The sequence below is a fragment of the Chenopodium album genome, chromosome 13 (genome assembly GCF_948465745.1).
Source record: "Chenopodium album chromosome 13, dcCheAlbu1.1, whole genome shotgun sequence".
Classification (NCBI taxonomy): domain Eukaryota; kingdom Viridiplantae; phylum Streptophyta; class Magnoliopsida; order Caryophyllales; family Amaranthaceae; genus Chenopodium; species Chenopodium album.
The window spans coordinates 54,622,583-54,640,819 of NC_137846.1; the positions used below are offsets into that span (position 1 = coordinate 54,622,583).

The 18,237-nt window shown below is 39.9% G+C and overlaps 1 protein-coding gene across 2 annotated transcripts; it reads right to left on the reverse strand.

Annotated features, from left to right (window-relative positions):
- Positions 1-185: 185 nt before the first annotated feature.
- Positions 186-18,003, reverse strand: LOC145575012 (E3 ubiquitin-protein ligase UPL1-like). Of its 2 annotated transcripts, XM_081632928.1 has the most exons (17): positions 17,864-18,003; positions 17,631-17,681; positions 14,674-14,769; positions 14,386-14,592; positions 6,358-14,280; positions 5,957-6,274; positions 5,529-5,730; positions 5,173-5,459; positions 4,796-5,085; positions 3,416-4,541; positions 3,139-3,285; positions 2,953-3,033; positions 2,539-2,764; positions 2,311-2,450; positions 1,472-1,578; positions 1,215-1,384; positions 186-742 (listed from the first exon to the last, which is right to left on the reverse strand). In XM_081632928.1, the coding sequence occupies exons 2-16, from the start codon at positions 17,661-17,663 to the stop codon at positions 1,282-1,284; spliced, it is 11,286 nt and encodes a 3,761-aa protein (XP_081489054.1). In that variant the 5' UTR covers positions 17,664-17,681; positions 17,864-18,003; the 3' UTR covers positions 186-742; positions 1,215-1,281. The 2 variants fall into 2 exon arrangements, with proteins under 2 accessions (XP_081489054.1, XP_081489053.1); XM_081632927.1 differs by having other exon boundaries at positions 17,631-17,995.
- Between the last annotated feature and the right edge of the window lie 234 nt (positions 18,004-18,237).

Consider the following 18,237-nt stretch of genomic DNA (forward strand, 5'->3'; position numbering starts at 1 on the left):
CTGACCTTGATTCTTGTCTCTGTTTCGAAGTTTCTCCTGGAAAAGTTACTGGAGCAAACTTTTTTTTAATCATGTTTTGCTTGATTAATTTCCCCAAAAGCCTTCTCCAAATTTACTTTGAATTGAAGCCTGTGGCCAACTGTGTAATTCAATCTTGAGATAAACAAATGACATATGGTGCACACTTCAAATGAACTGCAAATTATATATGCATAATTTATATATATTCTTCAAGAGCCAATTAATTCTACAGCCCAGAGAAATTTATTTGAAACCCAATAGCCAATTGGCCATATACACTATTTTCTAAACAATATTACTGGCGGGGTAAAAAAAAATCTGCCTAATTGCCTACTATAGACAAAATTAACCCCTTTAAAAAATGAACATCTATCCGAAAAAAGAAAAAAAAAAAAATCCAAAAGCTAGTTATGTATATTCATGGCCTTCCAAGTTCCAAGCTCCAAGTATCTGAGGACAAAAAGGTGATGATCAATCCCACAGCTCAGCAAGGCTACAACTCCAGAAAGGCGTCAGCTTAATAGAGCTGAAGCGAAGTTCTTATGTATGCCCTTCCAATTTCAAAGTACCCAAGGACAAAAAGGTGAAGTTCACCCCACAGCTCGGCAAGGCTACAACTCCAGACATACGTCAGCTGATAAAGCCAAAGTAAACTTCCAAGTTCCAACGCCAACCATCATCAACCATTCAGCCTTTCAGATTATGAGCTTTACTGGTAAATCTGCATCCAATATCATAAATAAAAGCTTTTCTTCAGATGATCGAGCAAAACACTCCAATTCTCGTTTTACATGAATTGCAATAATATTTTGTTTGAAAAGATGACACAACTAGGCCATGCCAAAGCGTTTTTTCAAGACTTGGAATTTAAGTATTTGGCAAAGTAACAGCTAAGACGGCACAATTTTTACAAGTGTTTTCATCTGATTACTTTAAAGTCCATACCATCTATACCATGCAGCTAATGTGAACACAAGTCAGGCACAAATTTTCAATTAATTTATAGTATAGAACATAACAAAACCTTCTAAAATGGAGATTTGAAACTAGCAGCAAAAGATAAACTAACTGTTCTAATATAGCTTAGTATAATATAGCTAATAGCAATAAATGAAGTGACAAGCAAACTGATAATATAAGCAGCACAAAAAACTAGCCGTTTTAATATAAAGATGGAATTCATGTAGACTTACATGTACAAAAATATTAGATGGGAACTTGAAGGCGCTTCTTTCAGGCTATATGATGCAATAAACAGGATCAGCCAAAGCCAAAGCCTTCACTAGCTTCATGAATAGCAAGCAGCAATCTTTCTCGAAGCTGCTCCTTTGTAGAATATTCAGGAAGGTCCAATTGATTGAAACTAAAAAGCATAACAAACCAATCAATGACAGTTGATAACAAGTCTAATTGTTTGCCTACTATGACAAAGACTTGTCTATATCCTCACCATGTATGGGCAGATGGAAGCCGCTCCGGAGCTCCATATGCTTTGTGTATCTGGAATTTTTGAGGGCCAGAGATACCTTGCAATGCTTTGAAACCCTCCAACGGTACCTACAGCCACAGAAACCAGGGACTTATGAATCAACACCAAATTGGGTTTTTTTTTCGTTCTTTTTTCAAAAAATAGTCGAATCCTGTTCTACAGCACATGAAGACCAAAGTACGAGATTTTAGCAGTGTAATGCTAAGAACTTCATGCTGGAATCATCCTACCAATTTTATCAAAGTAAGCTTTCATTAAGACAATTATAAGGAGATGGAAGGAAAGATTTCACACCAATAAGATCTACTCACTCCGTTCCTTTTTATTCTTTACATTTAATCATGCACGGTGATTAAAGAATTTTTAAAGTGGGACCTAATAATTTATTTTATGTTTTAATTTATAAATAATATGGAGCACATTCTATTTTTATCATTACTTCTTCAATTAAATGAGAACCTTGGGAGATGCAACAATAATATTGGATGAATATAAAGTTGATGACAGGCACAATTTTATTTTTTTTTTGGAAAAAATAGAGACAAAGTAGGAATATTAAGTATTTTATTCAAGGAAACATCAAAAATAAAGGGGGTACGCCCAAACAGAATACGTAAAGAATAAAAAGGAACAGATAAGATAGGCTAACAGCACTCGTATTTAATCCATATGAATATAGGAGCAAACAGCACTAACTCATGACACAAGTATTACGAGAAAAATAGAACTCAATCATGGACCCAAAATGGACAAAAAATTGATGAGAGGAAAAGCATGTTGGCTAAATTTAAATCATGTACCTTTGACGTTCCAGTAACAAATTGTAGGAGCCTCGCCATGTCTTCCTTGCTGAAACTACTCGCAACCTCCCAGAACCACTGAATGACATTGGAAGCAACTGTGTAGCCAGTATACTCTGTGTTGACCTTCAAATCATCCACTGAAACACATACAAACATATAAGTATCCAATAGTGGTAAAAATGCTACAAATGGAGTAACAGTGAATACATGATCAAGCTCACTCACAGTCAATTTCTGGAAGTCCACTTATAAGGAGTTCAAGCTCTTTATCATTGAAAATAGAAATCAACTCCCGAGGCACCAATTCATTAAAACCTTCAAGGAATGAATTAATTTGGGGACGGATAGCATTCGTCAAAATATGGTCAGCAACAAGATCAACATACTCGTGCTTTGTTTCCTCTGTAACCCTTATATTTCTGCCTCCGGGTTTAAGCTCATAATCAGTGACCTTTAACAGCCAACAGAAAAAGATTGATTAAGTTAAAGAATTAGTTTAAGCACATCAAATTATATTTCGATTTAAGTAGCCAGGTATTGGAGTATAGGTTTGTACTTCATCAATACAGCAAAAGAGGAAAAATTACAGTTCCTAAGACCAATTATACTGGGAGCATAATAGAAAACAAAAGTCTGTACCTGTGTTTTCTCATACAGAATAAGTTTCTCCTCATCTGCGTCCATGCTAAAAGTAAGGTCTAGAATATCATTTACATCATTCTGCAAAACCAATAGATGAAGTGAGAAACACAAAGCCCAATCATACAAAATAACCATAACGATGACTGAGTAAAAGCAAGGCAGAACACATTATAAAATACTAACCTCCAGCAACCACTTCAAATTTTTATAGTAATCTGGATCAACTGCCTCAATATCATGATAGGTCACCTTCACGCCCAAAATATGCTTGTAGAAGGAACGGGTGAAATACACATCTAAAAGTTGCCCGTCGAATAAGGCCTTGGCAACCTATACATTTCTCAAGAGATGTTAAAAAGGGATGAACCAATATAAGACATGAAATACATTCCAGTTCTTCCCCGTTGTTGCCTGGAAAATTAAAGAATCAATATAAACTAGGGTGTTCAAGAAAAATTACCACACGACCAACAAATTTGAAGTAAGATAGATGTTCAGTCTGGTAGACAGAATTAGGATTCGGCTGGAAGGTTGCATTATTCCCAACTGTGGTGAAAAGTAGCGCTCCCTTATCAAAGATAACCCTTGACAACAACTGGTACCACTCTCGTGTGAGACCACCAGCATCAATTCCCTCTTCACCTTGAAACTGCACGTTCAAACGCCCCTTCAGATCCTGATTTGACCTCATTCGCAGCTGATTATACGAGTCTTCAAGAACATACGCCCGACGAACACTGATTCTGAGTGGCCCGGCAAGGTGTTGCTCATGCTGATGTCTGATTCTAGAACGAAAGTATGCCCTCTTGTTATCAAAATCGATGAGACGAGGAGCTTTCAGCATCATAGAGAGTGACTTTTCCAACAACCCAGGATTTTGCCTGATAAATGCATTCAAGAGTCGCCGATGCTTGTCAGCAAACCTTGAAAATATGACTGCGCTGTCAAATCTTCTCTGAGAATCAGCACCACACTTCGACAGTGTCGAGGAAGAAGCGTCAGCTGATTCTTTTACTTCTTGAGCAGTGACATTGTTTTGATCCTGCTGAACAAAAGAACTGCTTGACTGCAACTTTTCACACAGAACAAAGAAAGACTCGATGAAAGGCAAGAGCCTTTGTGTCCCAGGAGGAAGGGGAGGGGATGAGAGAGTGGATCCAACACCATCCTCGGAATTCATAGAAGCCACAATTGGTGGTAAAGTGCTTTGTCCTAGCTCTAACTCAGTTGTGCTAATACAGTTGCTAAGCTCCTGCCACAACGGCTCCAGAGCAGAATTCAACTTCAGCAATATGGCTTGCTCTTCTTCCTCACAACTTCCTTGACAACTAGAGCCATCAACACCTTGTGATATTAATGAGCTAAGTGCTTGCAGTACTCGAAGCATGGCAGCACCAGCCATAGAACCAGCACCAAGACCCATCATCCGCGTATTCTTCAGAGCATTGAGCTCAGATACAGCAGCACTGCTCAAATCCTGAGCAAGATCTGAAAGCTCTTGCGTAAAAAATTTACGGTGAGAGGCAATCACAGAAGCCAACTTCTTTAGCACCTCACCAGCAAGCATGTACACTTTGTCTGAGAGCCTACAGTATAAGTAAAATATGTAAATCAGTCAAGACTGTTAGCCAGAGAATATGCTGCATAATAGAGCAATATGGGTCCAGATAGAAGTGATGAAAAGTTTAGGAACGGGGGGGGGGAGGGGGAGGGGGGACACCCTATAAGTTGGCTCTACTATATAGCATGTTGATAAGCATTGAACCAATTTTGTAGACATAATGACATGAAGCAAATTATACATAACCACATAAGTAAATCAAAAAAGCATTAATTATACCCCTCATAGCCAAGAAGACGGGAAAGATTACGCAAATCAGATCTTGGCAGCTGCGTGAAGATATCATAGACGCTATGACCTCCTGTCTTCTTATCAGATATAGAGGTTTCCCCATTTTCAACTTCATTCTGTTGGCTAGTCTCTGTTTCCACCACGGTAACATCTTTTTCTACCTCATCAGAAGCTTTATCAGTCAAATTCTGAGAAGCATCCATGACCTGCTCAGGGGGAGTCAGGCTCTCTAATCTTGAAGCTGCAGTATAGACCACAACTTGAAGCAGACCCATAACCTGTTTCATAATAATAAATATATAAGATTATACATACTCATTATGAAGTAATGTTAGCATAACTGTAGCAAAGTTCATCAGACCTACCTGCTCAACATGAGCAATGCTACGCCGGAAAAGGGGACGATTCAAAAGCTTCAGCAACAATATTAAAGGAGTACACCCTTCCTCATATTCCTGAACAGAGTTAGAAGACGCTCCAGGTTCCCCTACTTTTTCTTTTCCCTTTCCCTTTTTGGCTTCTGCAATCTTCTGGGAGAAATCAGGCAAAAGCGATGGCTCAAAGTAGAACAATGTATTCGCAACAGAAGAATGATTGGTAGCCAAATAATTCAATATCTCAAGAACACGACGCAAAACCAAGGGTGGAAGACCTGTGAAATAGTTTTGTCAGAAGAACATTAAATATGCAAAGCACAACACCATGCTGGGAAAGTGCATACCCTCTAACAACTGAGATTGACCATGGACCATATTTGGGGAGCAACCATAGAGCCTCTGGGGATTAATCATTGAAAGATTTCCAGCTACACCTTCAGCCTCAGGCTTGATCATCTCGAGCAATAGATGAATTAAGGTTGCTCTAGTGACACTATGAGCACACAGGTTTAACAGAAGCCTCTGCAAAAGGCCTTTACCAAGAGGCTACCGTGAAGAACAAAAATGAATCAGATTAAAGAAAAAAAAAAGTTACATCTTTTTGCAATGTAATATTAACCAAGACAGGGTCGATTTTGTCCTGCGGCTAAAATAGAGGATAATGCATAGATTCACAGCAAAAGGCAATCCCGAATTATTATTTAAATGAAGGAACTTTCTACACCAACAATCATACAAGATCACACTAAATTCAAACAGCTTATCATAATACCTGTGCCAAGCGTAAGAGCCTTATCAGTGCCTTCAGCGCATTTCCATCCAGAAGTGGCTCACCTTCAACTTCTTTCACTTTCAAGACATCTGAAAGGGCAGCACCTGTTCTGCGTCCAATGGTTACTCCAACACCACGGTCCATGACAGACTGTCGATCAAAGCCCAAACCATTCCTGCGATTAGGTAGTCTATGGCTGCTTCCAAAAAGGCTGCGAGCCTGATAGTGACTCATTGCTCTATCCCTAAGCATTTGAGCTTCAGCGAGTAATGGAGAAGGCAAAGCTGATAAAACTGCTTCAGATGATGTCAACAGCACCTATATCACAAATGAAACATATATACATAAATAAAATCATAATATTACCCAATAAATGTTCTGCATGAATTTCAGAACCAAACCTCCTCACGCAAATCAGCTGGAAGAGTAGCTATTATAGAAGCATTATCCATGTCAACTGGTTGTCCTTCACTCTGCTGAGCCAGCCTCTGTACCCGTTGCTGGGCCAAAACTTCAGCTTGAATCTCAGGAGGCAGTGCAGCAAGAAACTCGGGATCAATGTCTTCCATTGAAGGTGGAGTATATGTAGGCGGTTGAGTTGGCTGTGATTGCTGAGAAGCTAATACTTCAGCTCGCAGGTCTTCAGGAAGTGCTTCCAAGAAGGTTGGATCAATTGCGTTGGGCCCAGAGGGCTCAGCATTAGCTTCAACATGTTCAGATTCCATTGAATTTCCATTAACAGGAGCATTCTGATCAGCTACTGGCTCATTACTCTCAGCAGGCAGGAGTTGATTGATTTGAACAGGCTCCTCATTTGTCCCAGCCATCTCAATATCAGGGTTAGCACAGACAGAAGGATGTTCAGAATGATTTAACATCGCAAGATCAGAATTATTCACATCATTATTAAGCTGGCTATCAGTTCCTGAAGATACATCAGCCACACGAACCTCCATTTGATCACCACGTAGATTATCTAGGTCACCAACATCTGCTCCATGCTGCAGATCACTTACAGGGTCTGCTGATGGCAAAGGCTCTTGTTCTATTCTCATCAAGTCATCAGAAGGGTCGTTGCCATCCTCAGATTCCATGCTATGATGTGCTATATTACTTGACAAGGGTTCACTCTCATGGACTGCTGCTACCTCTGTCACAGCCTGTGCATTGATACTATCTTGATTAGAAACAATGTCCTGTGAATTTGTTTGCTGAGGTTCAGTTTCACCATTTTCTAGCTGCACCTCACCCTGCCCATGGACATCACGCGAGGGATTTCCCTCCATTTCCAAATTACTATCGCAGTTTTGTCCAGCATCCAACTGTTGTTCCGGTTGACTCGTATTCTGAGACTGTATTCCAACTGGAGTCTCAGTCATAGATGCACCATGTAAAACAGAAACAAAAACTTCTTCTACGGCCTGTGCAATGGCAGATGCTTGATTCCCTGCTTGTGGCTGACCATCATCAGCCCATCGACCATCACCAGGTCCTCTTCGCCCAACTAGCTGCGACGAGTCCATACCAACTGAGTAATCAGTCAATGGTGGTGGTGCTGTTCCACCTGAACGGTTACCAATTACACTACCTGGTCCAAAATCATATAGAAAAGGAGGAGTATCAAACATGTAAAATTGAGATACATCAACGCCCGCTCCTGACAAGGATTCTGAATCCCTAGATACGTTGCCAGCTGATGACCACAATGAAGCATCACCTGATTGAGGTGGCCTCGAGAGCAGAGGATGCTGGAGACCACCATCTGTATTATTTCGATCAAAGGATCTACTAGTCTGTCGACGTCTATCAAAACCTAAGGTTCTTCGAAGCCCAAATAGGTCATCCACATTCACCCCTTCAAAGGGCTCTGAAGGAACATCTATGAGGCCACTTCCAGATTGGGCAACCTGGAGATGATGAAATCCACCCAAGGCCTCTCTCCACCTTACCTCTATAACTCGGTTCTCATGATAATCATCCTCCTCATCATCAATCATCTCATCATTGTAATCATCTCCAAATCCTGCATCTTCATGATCATCAACATCAGTATCTGCAAGAGACATCAGAGCAGTACCATCTTCAGCAATATCCTCATCTTCGTCCTCACCATCATCATCTTCTTCATCCTCCTCCTCCTCGCCTTCACCCCCCATGTCATCATCTTCATCACCAACACCTTCATCAGCTCGATGTTCAATATGGAATTCCATACCAATCCGATTGCTGTTATGAATTAGATCACCTTCTTCCATCTCATCACCTGGAAACTCCATAGCAAGCTCCACAGTTGCATTTGTAACTTGCGTTCCTTCTCCCTCAGCCCTCACATCTTGATTATCTGATCTAACCACATCAGTACCATGAGTACTTTCTGTGAATCCAGCACCTTCATGAGGGTTGGCTCCATCAACCTGTGCATTCCCTGCTTCCTGCTCATTGATTCGGTTGTCATTGTGCTGTGTATTATCATTGACTACTGCATTTGTTGTCTGATCATCAGATCTTCCTTGTAAACCATTAGACTTCTTTTTGTTCTGGACATCAGATTTATATGATTGCTCACTTGCATTAGCAGCCCGAGTTAAGCTTTCCAAAGCCTTAAGAATGAGATTTGCAATTTTAGAAGCATCTGGATGGTCCAAATCAATAGCTTGAAGAATGCTGGACAAACATGGCACAATTCCTCCATCTATCAAGCCTCGTGCTATGTCTGGTGAATAGCCAGAGACAGATAAGCTACTTGAGGAAGCATTCTTTGACAAGACAGAATATGCCAATTCCACAAATGCTAAAACCTTTCTATCTGGTAGCAAACTGCTTTGAAGAGAGTTGCTGTCCAAATTAGTGTACAATGATAAGGCCTTCACAAGCTCACTAATGACACGTCTGCGCCCTTCACTTGAACGTCCACATAAAACTACCAAAAACCATGAAGCCTTTTCAGATAACTTTGCCCTCAAATCGCCAGGCTTACTAGATTTATCAGAAGACAGAGGAAGAAGTTTATGTAACACATGGTGGACAATGCCACCCTGCCCAGGAGAATCAAGCTGAGAAGAAACCCGCAACTGACAAATCTCTGAATCCCGTTTTAATACAACACTAATTGCATGAATATACATCAAAAGAATATCGCTCAACAATTTCAAGACAAATATAACCTTAGCAAGAGCTACTGAACTTTCAGGTAGAACAACAGAATCTCCCTTAGTTGCCTCATCAATCTTTGATTTACCTTTCACACTTGTACCAGGTTCATCTACCTCCATAGCAGCTTGGTAGCTTGTACAATCTTCCTGGCTGTTTGAACAAGGGAATTGCAAGATTATTTCAAGAAGCTGGTCTATTACTTGAGCAAGATTTACAGGAATCTTTTTATGACCTTTTGAACCTTTTCCTGGCCCATCCTGAACCTTCATTTCAGGAATACGAATAGGCTCGTTGGAAGACAATGCACCCTCAGTGGCACCAGTGACTTTAGACCTCTCCTTTTCCTTCTCTTTTTCCTTTGACAAAACAACAACAGTCCTCCCAGCAGATGACTCCAACTGACAAACTGCTGTAGCAGCCTTTGTGAATATTACAGGATCTCTAGAGATGACAGGTGCCATCGATGTCAAAAATATGCGAGTAGGAATACGTCCAGCATGACGACCTCCACTCAATGTTTGCCGAATTTCTAATTCCATGGCAGTTTGCAGAGTTTGAGGGTCTTCAAGCAAATGTCTGACAATTGCAGAAGCCAGAGTATCATAACCAGCAAAGAAACAACTTCTTGGCAAATCAAACAGAGCAGCCATGCCTCCATTTTCAAGAAATTGCAAGGCTAATGCATGCGTTTTGGTCAATCGAGCACATAGTTGTAACACCGCCTGCATAATTACTGCCGGAACCTGTTGTTTTAGCATATCACATGCAATCTCAAGTACAGAATGACACTCATTCATGGAAAGGTGACCGGTTGATTTTCCAAATATTTTCTCAAAAGCAAAGACAGACTCCTCCTTGCAACCACCTGATTTTAACTTTTCCTCATTCTCAGGAACTGAAGCTTCCACAGAAGCATGCTCTTCAGATGAATCAGGTAGTGGATCAGTCGAAGCTATCCCTGCATTTGCAGAGGAAAATTTGGGCCTGGATTGTAACAAGTTATCCAATATAAGCAGCAAAGCACTAGTGCTTTTAGTGCTCAAAACATCCTTCCCGAGCTGATCACTTCTTGAATTCTTCAAGATATCAATAGCAACTGAGACGATACCATTTTGAGCAGCAATTTCTCGAGCATCTGCATCTTCAGAGAGAAGCAATGCCAAAATATGTGATATAGACGACACGGCACTAGCATCCTTTGACAAATCAGAAGAACAAAGTTTCAGCTGCTGAATTAGATAAGATGCAACTTTAAGACGATCTTCACCCTTGTTTCGATTGCAAAGGGTTGCAAGCAAATCAGTCAAGGGAAAAGCCAAAGAATCTCCACTCTGAAACAACTTCATTGCTGCTCCAAGTATATCATCAACAGGAGGGACCTTCATTTGTCCCTCTTCAGCCTGAACATCAACTGACTTATCATTGTTATCAGACTTAGATGTTTCTGCTGAACTCCCTAATGACAATGCAAGAGCCTGTGCCAGTTCATCCTCCTCGTGCACAGGATCTTCAGCATGAGTGCACAACCAATCCATTGCCATCTCCACGCTATTACTCTCCACTCTTCTCAGTGCTTCTTCTGCTCTTGCCCTTGAAAATCCCATCTCAACAATGGTAGATATAGTAGCTTCATCAGGTGGTGGAGCTACACGCTGATTAGAACTCCCTGTAACACCACTGCGATTCCGTTTTAGGTCCCCAACTCCAGAATATATGTGTGTAACAAGTGAAAGAACAGAAGTAATAAAAGAAGCGCTACAATGAGGAAACATGGGGTGGTTCCACACAGGAAGTATCACATCAAGAACCTGAGATTGGAGCATGCGGACAAACACTTCTGGATCTCTTGGAACAGGAAACAACCCGATTGACAGACCAACAGCAACTGGCTGAACAAGCAGCTGAGCCTGGGATGGAGAGGTTGGAGAGAGAAGTAGAGAAGAATTCACAAAGTACTCTAGCAGATGACAATAACACTGCAATGTATCAAGCAACCAAGAGTTATGATCCAGTTTGCTTCCTTCACCTACCTTACCTGGGTCTACACCAGATATTGGAATTGAGTGCGGTAGTGACCATAACAATTGACTGGTGGCTTCAAAAGTTGTCAGGAGTTCCTTGAAGGAACCATTGACATAGAAATTATTCACCATTGCTGTGTGACATATACGACGCCTGCTGTCAAATGTGAGAGCTGCCATATCATGTACAACTTTTCCAAGATAACGACATTTAACTGACAATGACAATTCAAGTCCTGTCGGACTAGAATACCCAGAGAAACTAAGGGCCTCCAGAAATATTTTGGCAAGAACAGTTCCAACGTTCTTTGCAACAGAACTCACCACTCCTGAGTCAGCTCTACGTCGATTTGGTGAACTGATACCCTTTATGAGTGCGGTGTAGAATGAACGCATGGTAGCAGAAAGCTTAGAAAGGATATCAGATGCAAGAACATCAGGGCTTTTCTTTTTGTGTTCCAGTGAGGATGGCTCCTGCACATTTGCTGAAACGTCTGAATCCATGTTAAAAGAATCTAAATGCCTGCCAGTCCTCCCACCTCTTATACGTGTCAAACCATGTCGATTACGACGACTTAATCCCTCACCAGAGCGAATGACCGACAAAAAATCACGCTCTCCAGCCCACTGAGATTGAGAACCACTCCGGATACTAACAGGATTCATATATCTGACCACTGGAATGCCAGCATCTTCATCACTTTCTCTCCCAGCTGCAGTGGACGAAGCTGCTTCCGCATTTTCAGTTTCTACTTCAACATTTTGTTTCTGTTCTGCCTTTGTATCGCATGATAAAGAGATTTGCCAGAGCACTTCCCTATACACCCTACCGATATCTTTCAGCACATCAGCATCACCAGCTCCCAGCTCTGAGACAAGTGTTGTAGTCCCTTTTAACAAGGAATTGGAAAGGGATAAAAGGCCTTCCAAACTAGAAAGACATCTCGTGACTTTGGTCTGTTTTGCAGATTCCAGAGAAGCAATAGGAGTTCCCTCGATTGAGTCTATCACTTCAATTGTTGTATTCAAATGATCCTTCAGAAATGCACACACAGCCTTTGCCAGAGAGGCAGAATGCTGTGCTGAAAAGTTTTTAAAAGCATTGGAAACACTCTGACCAACTGAAACTGAAACAGGCAACAATGGCAACGTAAACATCTGCAGAACAGCTTCAACTCCTTTCTTATCAATGAATAGACGACATGCATCAGAATTCTGAAGAATGGTCTCAAGAAGACGACAAGCATTACTAACACAATCTGGAAGATATGACTCCAAATTGACAACAGTAGCATCAGATGACAGATCAATTAGATCAGTACTTCCTGTCTTCTGTGATTCCCTCTCATCAGGTGAAGACAAGCTCCTAACATCTGAATCTGTATCCATTGGAACAGGAGCTGGGCAGGGTAAAGAATCAACTGAGGGTGAAGAATCATCTGCAGATCCAAGTTTTAAGATTGTATTCAATATCTCAATCAGTATATCAACCCCAGGCTCACGCAATGTGGCAGCATGGCGCATAAGTTCATCCAGTCCGCTGGACAAGGCCCCTGGAGCATCCCCAGCTAAGGCACGTAAATATGCCTTTGAAGTAAATATTTTAACAAAACAACTCAAAGCATTGCGATCTTTAACTGCCTGAAGACCATTGTTGTTTAGGCATAAGGCATCAAGGCATTGAGGTATACATGTTATGGCATCTGCAGAGCAAACTACACCATCCATTATAGCATCCATGAAAGCAGATGGTAGGCCAGCAGCATCTAAAACAGAAAAACAGGTAGGATCCTTATGAATCAGATCACTCATAACAGTGGCAGCAAGTGAGAACACCCCACCACCAAAATCTTTTGCTTTTCGAAAAATAATGCATAAGCATTGGGGTAACAGGCTTTCCTCGGAACCATAGATACGATCAGTACTCCCAGGAGCATAGGTTCCAAGATTAATAGCACGAAGCAGAGCTTTCATTAGCAGACGTCTATGATGAGCGAGCAAAGACTCTGAGTAAAGGGGTTGAATGTCATCTAGAACAGCTGAAGTACCTACTATAACCTCAGTACTCGTCCTGCTACTATCAGAATTTCCACATGATTGCTGTAAACCATTTTCTATCACAGATACCTCTACCTTTAGGCGATTAATAGTTTCATCTAAGCCCCCCAAGTCTCTAAACAACGCTGCAGCTGGATTACTATAATCCATGAAAGCCTCGAGAACATGTACAGCAGTACCAACTAAATGCAGGTGTTGAGGATCTGTATCCTTAAGAAGGGGCAGAAGAGTTGGTATAAACCCAGCTTCACGCATTGCAGAACAACCAGATGACGAGGAGACTAAGATAGTGACAAGTGACAAGAGAGCCTCAGCAAAAACAACAGACCACTTTGAAGAGCCATTGGAGACTGAGTCAATTGCCTTTTGCATGAGGCTGGAAAGGATTCCACGCTGTCCGCCAGAAGTCACAGCAGCAAGAACAGTAGGCTGGCGGGTCCTATCTTGAGAAAGAGCAACTAAAGAACGCAGACTCAATGTTCGGATTTTCTCCGGAATCAAATCCTCATAACTTAATAATGAGACCAACTCGTTGGTGAATTCAGGTTCAGTGTTGAAAAAGGACGTCAAATCATCAGCATCACTGCTTGCTTGAATGAGAACCACAAAAGCATACAATCGAATGCATGTATATTGCTGCCGTGATGCCAGAGACCCAAAGGCCCTCGCAAACCGCAGTCTGGTGAATAAAGAAAATCTTAAGTTTGAAGGAACTCCATATTCTTTAACTAACATGTTCAAAAGTTCAAGATCACTTTCTTTGCGGCTAATAACATCAGGTACATGAATAATTTGAAGCCCTCCTGTAGCTTTATACTCTGTAGATGATTCAGCCACTCTATAGAATTCAAAATGAAGGGTACGCCCTAACTCATATGCAACAGTATCACATCCATTTTCCAACGTACATGCAGTTAGCCCAAGTCCTTCTTCCTTGCAACCCCATCCTTGTGCAAAAAAAAGCAACCTAGAACTTAGAGAAGCATCTCTAATTGAATACTTTCCTACTGTCTTTTTTAAAAAAGTTGCTAGAGTCTGCAGGCTAGCTTCAACAACATCAGCATCAGCAGAAGCCATCAAAGATGATAGATGCTGCTACGTTAACAGAGAAGGTTATCAATAAGTCGCAATTAAGATAAGTTGACAGAAAATGTAAAGATATTAAACAGAAGTATAAACTGCGGGAGTAACAATTACCTCATAACAACTAAGAAAATGTTTATTAGTGCAATTCTCCAAAATGATCCTCATAACCCGGAGTATCTGAAGAACAGCTTCTCTAGGGAATGGAGGATCACACTCCAAAAAATCATCCTCAAAGCATAAATCTTTCCTAGGTTTTATGTGCTTCTCAAAATATGAGTCAAAATGATTAAAAAGATCCACCCAGTGGTGGAAATCCCCCTGAAGCACCAAAGCAGCAAAGATCAGTGAAAGACAGAAAACAGCATGATAAACCGTGATTTAAAGACTTCGAAAACACACCTTATCAAAGTCCCATACAAAACCTTTCAGGGGCTCCTGAATATTCTCAAGGGGAGTAGATGTAACACTGTTAATGAACAATCTGATCTTGGGAGGCTGCATTTGGCATAGTGCACAGAGAGCAAAAGTTACCATCACAAATAAATAAAATATTCAGCATATAAAAGAGATTCAAATAAAATAAAGGATTCAACAACTATAAAAATGAAACTACCATTACTAACACTACCAAAACATGATGCATGCATTTCCGACATATTGATTTTAACAGAACATGGAAGACAGGGTGAGAGAGCCTAACTGCCTACTAAAGAAAATGTGTGTAACAATCATATGGACCAAGATAAAATCTAGAATACGAGCCAGAAAATAGACAACAATCTGAATTTAATAACAAAGAGACAGGGGGAAAGCTGCATCCCACTATCCATACAGGATTTCACACTAGCCACGGTTTTGACTCTTTATTGGACTCTGATCTGCTCATCACAGATCAAAGCCCCTCAAGGTCATATAAATAGGCATCTAGCTTAAAGTGCCCATCAAATATTAATGTCCTTTGCTGGTACATCTTGATAGGTATATAACATGTTAACTAGCAAGCCATTCTGTAAGATATAACAATGACACTATTGACTTCCTAACACACGCACACACCTACAACAACTTTGAGTTTCTAACCTATAGGTCCTAAAAAGGAAGGGGGAAAAAAGTGTTTTGTTCACCGGCAAAGAAACACTAACTGCTGATAAGGAGACCCACTATATTCTAAAAGACGTATGATAAGTTACTTGTGAAAATACAAAGTAGATCAAGCTGGCAGGGTATAAGAACGTCAAAATGAACACCAACTCAATTCACCAGTTAACACATGCAGAGGAAGATTTTGTTAAAAGGATCTTCATTAATAAAATAAATAATTTCAAATCAGTCCTGAAGTACACTATAATGATCATATCATCATTCCTTCACAGCCAGTAACGTGATAGTATTCAATTGTGGAGGGTGATAGATAAAGTGTGCCATTTGTCACGGGTCATCTCCCACACCAAGGATGGGCGTCAAGAGGGTCACTAGGTAGCAAGGCAATAATCGGGTCTACGGGGCTTGCCTTGGTGCTCAGCTAAGCACTTCTCCCTATAGAGCTTTATTTTGATATAGCCTTGTATTTCTAGTGAACACCCACTTGACAGTAACACAATAATGGGCCATTTGGACGGGCTAATGGGCTCCAAATGGGCTCAAATTTGGGGGTCCACCAGATTCTAAGCCAAGGAAGACGATGGTGGTGTCGGTTTTCCAAGAGGAGGTCCCGAAGTATGAGTTTGGGCAGCGAGCAGTCCGGAAAACGTGGGACACTTCTAGAAGGTTCCGGGCTTCTCTAAAAAGTTCTTTTGAAGGAGTATTCTAGAGGGGATGTCTCTAGAATATTCAAGGGTCATCTTGTACATAGTAGAAGGATATAGGGACTTCTATGTATGTACATAAGTGTAGGGTGTTCTAGAATGTTCTAAGGTGGTCTTGGACATTCTAGTTAGGGAAGGATGTAGAAACCTCCTTTTATGTATGTTCCTTTGGAGGTGGGAACAATCTAGAGAGTTATAGAAAGAGGTAGTCTAGAACCCTCCATTTGAGGAGGTTAGGAATTCTCTAGAATTCTTATGTAGTAGCTTGGATACCTATAAATAGGTCATCCCATTCATTTATACATTTCAGCCAACACTTAACCAACAATTGTAAAGTTCTCTCAAAGTAATCAGTTCTCTCAAAGTAATCAAAGCTTTCCTTTGAAATCTCTTTTGAGCATCTTACTTCTCTTACTTAGCCAATCTCGTAGCACACTTAGCCTAGCAAAACAAGGGAAGACCTGATTAGGAGACTAGCGGATGTTGTCGACTAGTGGATCAGAACTTAGGCAAATAAGTCAGCACGTGACACATCGCTACCATGTCTCCCAAACCACAAGGTGGATACACAATGAAATTCCGCTTAAAGAGAATATCTAACATCGGCGAAGTAGATAATCTAGGGAAAAAAGTAATACCATAGCACTTAGCATATAACATTGTGACTAATGAATAATGCAAATGCAATATTGCTTGAAAATCAGAAGCTCCACATACAGAAGGGGAAAAAATAAGCATAAAAAAAAATGTGTATACGACTATACGTCCTTTCCTTTTACAGTTGTCCAAATACTTCTCAATTCATATCCAATTTCTAAAGATAATTTAATACAGATAACACAGATGTGATACCAAAATCAATGGAATGGATCAACACGGAAAATATTAGACATCAATCAACATGCAAACCAAAATCATAATTATCAAATCAATCCCAGTAAATCATTACAAAATACTATTTTCATTTTTTTTTTTTATTCAATGCATTTAATTTATAATGCTACAAATACTTCATAGGGTTCGATACTACATTTTACAACTTCCTAAACCGTACAATTCTTGTATCTATGATTCCAAAACTTCAAAACAAAAAGCAACAAGCCAAAGAACACGCAATGCAATAAAGGTACAACTTTCATGGTGCCAAGACAATGACATACTATCATTGATCGAGAATCGAAAAAATATAGCTCAACAGAAAAATTTCTACCTATTAATTTAATCACCAACTATATATAATTATTTGTTTTGTCCAATTCGAATGTCTGGAAAGGCGATAATTAAGAGCACAACAGAATCAAACTTTCCGCATACTTAAAACAATCAAATACAATCATTTCCCAATTTTAAAAAAAAAAAAGAAAATCATGCAATTTGAATTTTAACTGCATGAAATAATTTCATTGAAAAAAAAAATTAAACATATTTATTGAAACAAGAAACCCTAGAGCACGATAAATTAAAAAAAAAAAAACGTCATACTAAATTCAACAAAAAAAAAAAAAAAAAAAAAAAAAAAAAAACAAAGAAAAAGAGATAGTATGAACTAACCACTTCAGAAGCCCTCCTTCTTTTAAGCTTCATATTGAATTGAACTTCACACTAACCATTTACCAGCAAAAATTGCAAAAAATTAATCAAATTTATCCAGAAACTAAAACCCTAACAAAAATTGAATTGAAATTCAATAAAAATCTCAATTCAAGTGTTGTGGATTATGTATGTAAATTGAAAAAATCAGCAGAAAAAGAAAAAGAAAAGATTATAAGAATTAGAGAAGTTACTCAGAAATCATCAAAATCAGATAAAATTTGATTAAAATTGATAGTATTTGCGATCAAAAGGTCTAGGGTTTTCGGGTGAGGTTTTCGGGAAAGAGATGAGATCGCAAAAAATATTGAGAGTTTAGAGAGAGAGAAAGATGAGGATTCTTTAGTAAGGTTGTGCTAATAATAATATGTGTATATATACGTGTGACTTATACAGAGTTTGGGTTATGAAACATAGGAATTTGATTTTATCAGATTTTGCAAAAAGATTTAAGGGGCGTTTGGTTCACAAAGTGGTATGGGGTTGGAATCAGGAATGGGGTTAAGGTGGTATCGGGTTGGAACTTGATACTTAATATCATGTGTTTGGTTTAATTCTGGAATGGAAT